Raw genomic sequence first — 6,000 nt, forward strand, 5'->3', positions numbered from 1 at the left:
ACCGTGGAAGGAGAATCCCAAGACAAAGACGAAGAAATTGTCATGATGAAGTCGAGATGGCCAGAACAAGAAGCCCATTTAGTCTCCTGTTTTGCCAAACACTTGGTCGACAAAATGACGGAATTGATCAAGAAAAATTGTTATGGATGTCAAAACGATCATCCCAGTCAAATTCAACACGATAAATGCCTGATGTTGAGTCAAGAAGAAAAATTGGACGAGTATCTGGACGAAGCTTGGAGTCTCATCTCAAACAAAGACGTGTTGCACCAGTGGTATAAAGACTTGCGTGAACATTCTTGTCCACCATTAACCACTCAAGAGATCCATCGTATCGAAGCTCTCCTGAATCAGAGTGAGGAAACAGAACGAATAACCGTTTATTCGTCAGACATTTTCAAGCAAAAAGTCAGGATCGAATTGACGACTTATTATTACCTGTGAAGAAGAAAAAAAACACAAATCAATGGATACCTGGGAACTTTATTACCTTTTGAACCATAGTTCGTATACGGCTTCTTGGAATCCTGTCGTCTGTGCTAAAGATGAACTCCCTCATCGCAAACCTAAAGACCATCAAGCTTACGTGATCAACACGGACGAAAGTCATCTCCCAGGAACCCACTGGGTAGCCGTCTACTTTCCTCAAGAAGGATGTGTGGAATATTTCGATTCGTACGGATTGCCCCCTTTGGAAGACGATATCATCGACTTTATGAGAAGAAATGCTCAAACCACCCGATTCAATAACGTGAAATTACAAGGCACAGATTCCTTGGTGTGTGGACAGTACTGTGTGTATTTTCTGCATCATCGCAGCCTGGGCTATTCCTTAGAACATTTAGTGACTCATTTTGATCCTCGTTCTTCTGCTAGAAACGATGTGAAAGTAGATCGATGGTTTTGTGACCATTATGCTTATCTTTTGTCTCAAGCTAGGAAACGTAGTGTCCATCAATGGCCTAATGATTTCCAACAGTGGAAATCACAATTTCATTCACAACGTTGTCAGCCCTGTTTAAAGTAGATAGTATTTGAAGAAAAAAATGTTTGTGATTTGAAAAAAATTGTTAGATGTTATAGTGTTGGATTAATGTTAAAAAAATGTTAGAGTTGTTGTTGTTTAGTGTTAAGTGATTTTTGAATAAAAATGTTGTGTTTTGAAAAAAATGCCTTTGTGGTTTGTTTAGCTATAAGAATATTGGATTGATGCTCTTTCATTTCTTACTATCCCTCTCATGAACGTTGCGGCTCGAAAACCGTGTGGGGGATGTTTTCCTTCACGTCCGCGCTTTAATTTTAAGAACCGGGGTTGTTCCCAGTCTAGCCATCCATTGTCGACTCATCCTCCTAAGAAGATGTGCTCCAAACTAGCTAAGCTCAACGAAGCCTACGTGAATTTGCATAGGGTCAGACACAGTCTGATACCGAAGCCAGAAGAAATAGAGAATGTGAGAATGTTAAAAATCACTGAAGACCTGATAGAAGAGCTCTTCAGAGAAGAAATGAACAGGGAAAAAGAAGAATGGACAGAGAAGTACAGACTTCAGAGACAGCAGCAACAGCAGCAACAACAACAACAACAGCAGCAGCAACAACCTGAAGCTGACAGAGGCTTTGTCGATTGTCGTATCGACACCAAAGAATTCTTCTTCTCTTTCCGAAGAAGCAGACCTATTGCCAGAAAGTCTATCCTCAGAGGACATCGCATTCTTAGAAACTAAAAAAAGAATGCCATAGCAAAAAAAACAGCCCTTTTCAGGGCTACCCCAATACTCTAGAAAAGAAGTAATGATCCATTTGCCAATGTGTGTAGGTAGAGTAGTGTGAAAATAAACACTAACTCTTTCTTAAAAATTTTGAGGGTATGTGTTTGTGTGTTTGTGTTTGTAAGTGATAAAGTAGGTTGGTGTGGATAGTAGATTAAAATGATGTTAGTTTGTTTTTTTTGGGCTGCTTGAGGTGTATATTTAGGGTTAGATTGGATTGCTTTGAGTATGTGGATAGTCTATTGAAGTGATGGGTAGAATAAAAAAGTGAGCGAGTGTTTCTTTTAGGTCCGCGCGTTGTTGTTGTTTTTTTTGGTCATGATCTAGGTAAGATGAATTTTATGTTTTTAGGGGATGTTTTCCTTCACGTACGCGCTTTCAGTATAAATTGAAACTCGTTCGGCAGTCCAGCTACCCTTGTTGATTGATCAACACAGCCAGAAGAATGACTAGCAGAATAGTGAAACTGTTAGAACTCCAGATGCACCTGGAATATGCCAGGCGGATAGTAAATGAACTATCAGCGGAGGCTATCGTAGAAGAAGCAAGAATAAAGAAGGAAGAAGAGGAGAGAAGACAGAGGGAAGAGGAGGAAAAGAAAAGAGAAGAGAGGATGTCGTTTAATATTCCTGAAACAGAGGATTGGGGTGCTGAAGCGAATCATCCTCCCTCTGCGCTCCCCAGAAGAAAGGTGAAAGAAGACTGGGGAAGAAGATGCGTGTGCGGCGCCAGGCCAGGAAGGTGCAACCATTAGATAGGTGCATCTGGAGTTTAAAAAAACAGCCCTTTTCAGGGCTACCCAATAGTCTAGAAAAGAAATAACTATTAATTTGCCAATGTGAGTAGGTAGAGTAGTGTGAAAATAAACACTAACTCTTTTTTAAGATAGTGTGAGGGTATGAGTTTGTGTGTTTGTGTGTTTGTGTTTGTAAGAGCTCAGGTATGTTTGTGTGAATAGTAGATTATGGGTTTCTTAGCGTATGTGAAGAGTAAAGTTAGGGTTTTATTATATGAAATGAGAAAGTAGGGGGATGTTTTCCTTCACGTACGCGCTTTGTTTGGTCATGATCTAGGTAATATCAATTTTATGTTTTTAGGGGGATGTTTTCCTTCACGTTCGCGCTTTAAGTATAAAACTAACAGTGTTGGCCATTGGAGCCCATTCTACGGAATAAGCAAACAAGAAGATGCCAGCAGCTTCAGCTTTGTACAACAACCTTATGGGAAGTTGGTATTGGATGGTGGATGGATTGAATGTAGCAGAAAGGCTTGAACAGGAATGGAGGCATGCAGTGACAAAAGACTTCGTCTCAAGACAAGTAACCAGCCTCCACTTAGCCATCGATATAGTAAAAGAAATGATAGAGGATGAGGAGAAGAGAATCAGAGGTTTAATTAACCCACCGTATGTGAAAGTGGGTAAGTTGAAAGAAGCGATAGTTTATGTGACAAGTGTAAGGTGTTTTTTAGAAGACATTGTGGAATGGACAGATTGGTCTTTTGTGAAGTGGGGCTTAGACAAGCTTAAGAAAGCGGAAGAAGTAATGAGGAATGTGCTGACCGAAGAGGTCAAGAAGATCAAAGAAAAGTGGTCAAAGGAAAGAAAAGAAGAAGAAAATAGAAAGAAAAAGGAAGAACTAGAGAAACTAAATGCAAACTGGATGAAAATCCAAGAGAAGTTCCGAGCCATGGGTCACCCGGACTGGTTGCCGGAAACAGAAAAGAAAAAGAAGAAAGGAATGATGGACAAAATAAGAGGATGGTGGAAGAAGTTAAGAAGTTAAAAGAAGAAAAAACCCAAAGGCCCTTTTCAGGGCCCCCATATTTCTCGAAAAGAGATAGCCTTTCCATTGCCTACCCCTTTTTTTAAAAAAAAAATTTTTTTTAAAATTTAAAAAAAATCCCATGTTAAATTCCCCTTGTACGTAGAGTGACCCACGATTTATTTACCATGTTAAATTCCCCTTGTACGTAGATTGACCCACGATTTTTCGCCATGTTAAATTTCCATTGTACGTAGATTGACCCAGGGGTGTTTTGAGTGGAATTTCCATTGTACGTAGGGTGCCCCACTTCACTACTCACCGAGAATGTATTTTTTCAAATGCATATACGTCTTAGGACACGGAAAATATGTTTTCGTGTCCCAAGATTTACAGCCATTATGGATGTCAAGAAAACAAAATCTTAAAAATTTTCAAGATAATACCTTGTCCCCTGATAAACCGACTCCACCATTCTTCCAGACCTTTATTTTTTCCAAACTTATTCGGCCTATACGCAAGTATATACGGTACATATGCTGTGAAATGTATTACCTACCTTTTTGTCTTCAAAATCATCACTCTCTTCCTGACCGTATCGATGATCGGCTGTCATTGTGCTTTCCACTATTGCTTCAACTACTCTATAAAGAATATGGAGTGATGAAGAAAATAAAACACTGAAAAAGGATATGTAACATTTATTAACATAAGCATTTCAGCCGATTCTCTCTCTCTCTCTCTCTCTCTCTCTCTCTCTCTCTCTCTCTCTCGTTTTATCTGTTAAAGATACATAAGATTTGTTGGCATGAATGAGGTCATTCAGCTGATTTTCTTTGTTTTCCTTTGTGCCAATCAGTGCATATAACATATCACTTGTGGCTTAAAAGAACCATGAGCTGTGTGCCTCGGCGTAAGGTGCCATTAACATACCTAGTCTTAGGAATGTGTTGAATGAATGAGCATCTTGTATGGTACCATGGACTACGCAAAATGCCCCTTCAATATGTTCAGTTGTGACACAGATTCGACATATTCCGGACAGGGAAATCATTTTAAGTAGCTCTCTTGATGTAGACCCAAGCATAATTGTTTCTGCAATCCTATGATTTCTCTTTATATTACGTGTTTAAAATTATCTTATTTTTTTTTTTTTTGCTGCAAGTTGTAGATCTTAAAACTATGTTTTTTGAAGATATAATATTTTTTCTCTCATCCCATGTCAGCATAATAATTATAATATTTGTAAACATTGTAGGCATCGTTTCGATATTATATTTGTAAAATTGTCAAAATTTTTAATTCTGTTGTATTTCTGTGGTGTGAAATTGTAAAATATAGAATCTAATGGTTTGTTCTAGCTTTGTTAGAAATTTATATCTAGTAATAAGGAAAATTGTAGTAATAATAAGAAATTATTTTTGTTAATTCTCATGGAAAAGATATTTGCTGCCAAATACGTGTTTTACGATATATATATATATATATATATATATATATATATATATATATATATATATATATAGTTAGAAATGAATTCTACATTACTTTAAACTTATACGCCATGATTCTTAGGAATTTTTGTTCAATTCATGCACAGCTATTTGCGAAATATTTTAAACATATTGGTTCCTACTGTATTGTAAGTATAGTTTGAATATTGTATGAATTTTCGATTTTTCTAATGGCTTGATATAAAGCTATCTTGCACGTAAACTAAAGATCCGTTCATAATCTACCTCGATTCTGAATGTCTGCTGAAAAGGCATGCTACGTAAATGAAAGCGTTCAAAAACACATCAAAATATATCCCATCTAGTTTCTGTTGATACCTAAAATCTATACAGGTGAAGTATAAACCAATTGCTTGCAGAGCTACTTATTGTATTTTGTTGTTTACGATGTTTTTTGTTTTTAAATCGCAAAATTTGTATATCTAGGACTTAAATTAAAGAATGAAAGATTTGTTATAAGAGAAAAAGGGATGATAAATGATGCGGTGGGTGAGTACGATCACTCAAACGGGAAAGTATAGAGGTCAAGATATAATTTCAAATATTCAACATTCTTGTTATTCATACAATTCATATCATCTCCGAATATTACAATCAGTTATTTACCAAGACGTTATTGAGAACAGTAGATAAGAAACAATAACGAGAAATATATCTCATTCAACAAGTTGCACAAGTTAATGATGGATGTTTTAAACGGTTAAAAAATGTTTGCATAAACAGTTTAAATTTCACACTTCCTACTATTTCCGTGGACCCATATTAGTTCACAATGCAAATTTGAAGCTCACCGGTATACAACTGCAACGTTCAGAGGCCATGATGCCACGATATGCTCCTGGTGAACACGAGTGGAATGCAATAAGGAACCGTTGCGACAATGAATAGATACACCAGAACCAACTACAAACATTACACAGATGATGATCGAAAAATTGAAAACTGTTACAAGTT

The 6,000-nt window shown here is 37.0% G+C and overlaps 1 protein-coding gene across 2 annotated transcripts in view; it reads right to left on the reverse strand.

Annotated features, from left to right (window-relative positions):
• LOC149796496 (uncharacterized) overlaps positions 1–4,177 on the reverse strand; it is a 53,708-nt gene extending 49,531 nt beyond the window's left edge. For both annotated transcript variants that reach the window (XM_089961211.1, XM_089961210.1), the window contains exon 1: positions 4,092–4,177. In XM_089961211.1, the coding sequence (XP_089817337.1) occupies positions 4,092–4,148 (57 nt within the window). In that variant the 5' untranslated portion in view covers positions 4,149–4,177. The remainder of the gene's footprint in view (positions 1–4,091) is intronic.
• Between the last annotated feature and the right edge of the window lie 1,823 nt (positions 4,178–6,000).

This window comes from Sinohyriopsis cumingii, chromosome 6 (genome assembly GCF_028554795.1).
Source record: "Sinohyriopsis cumingii isolate HCF-2022 chromosome 6, ASM2855479v2, whole genome shotgun sequence".
Taxonomy (NCBI): Eukaryota; Metazoa; Mollusca; class Bivalvia; order Unionida; family Unionidae; genus Sinohyriopsis; species Sinohyriopsis cumingii.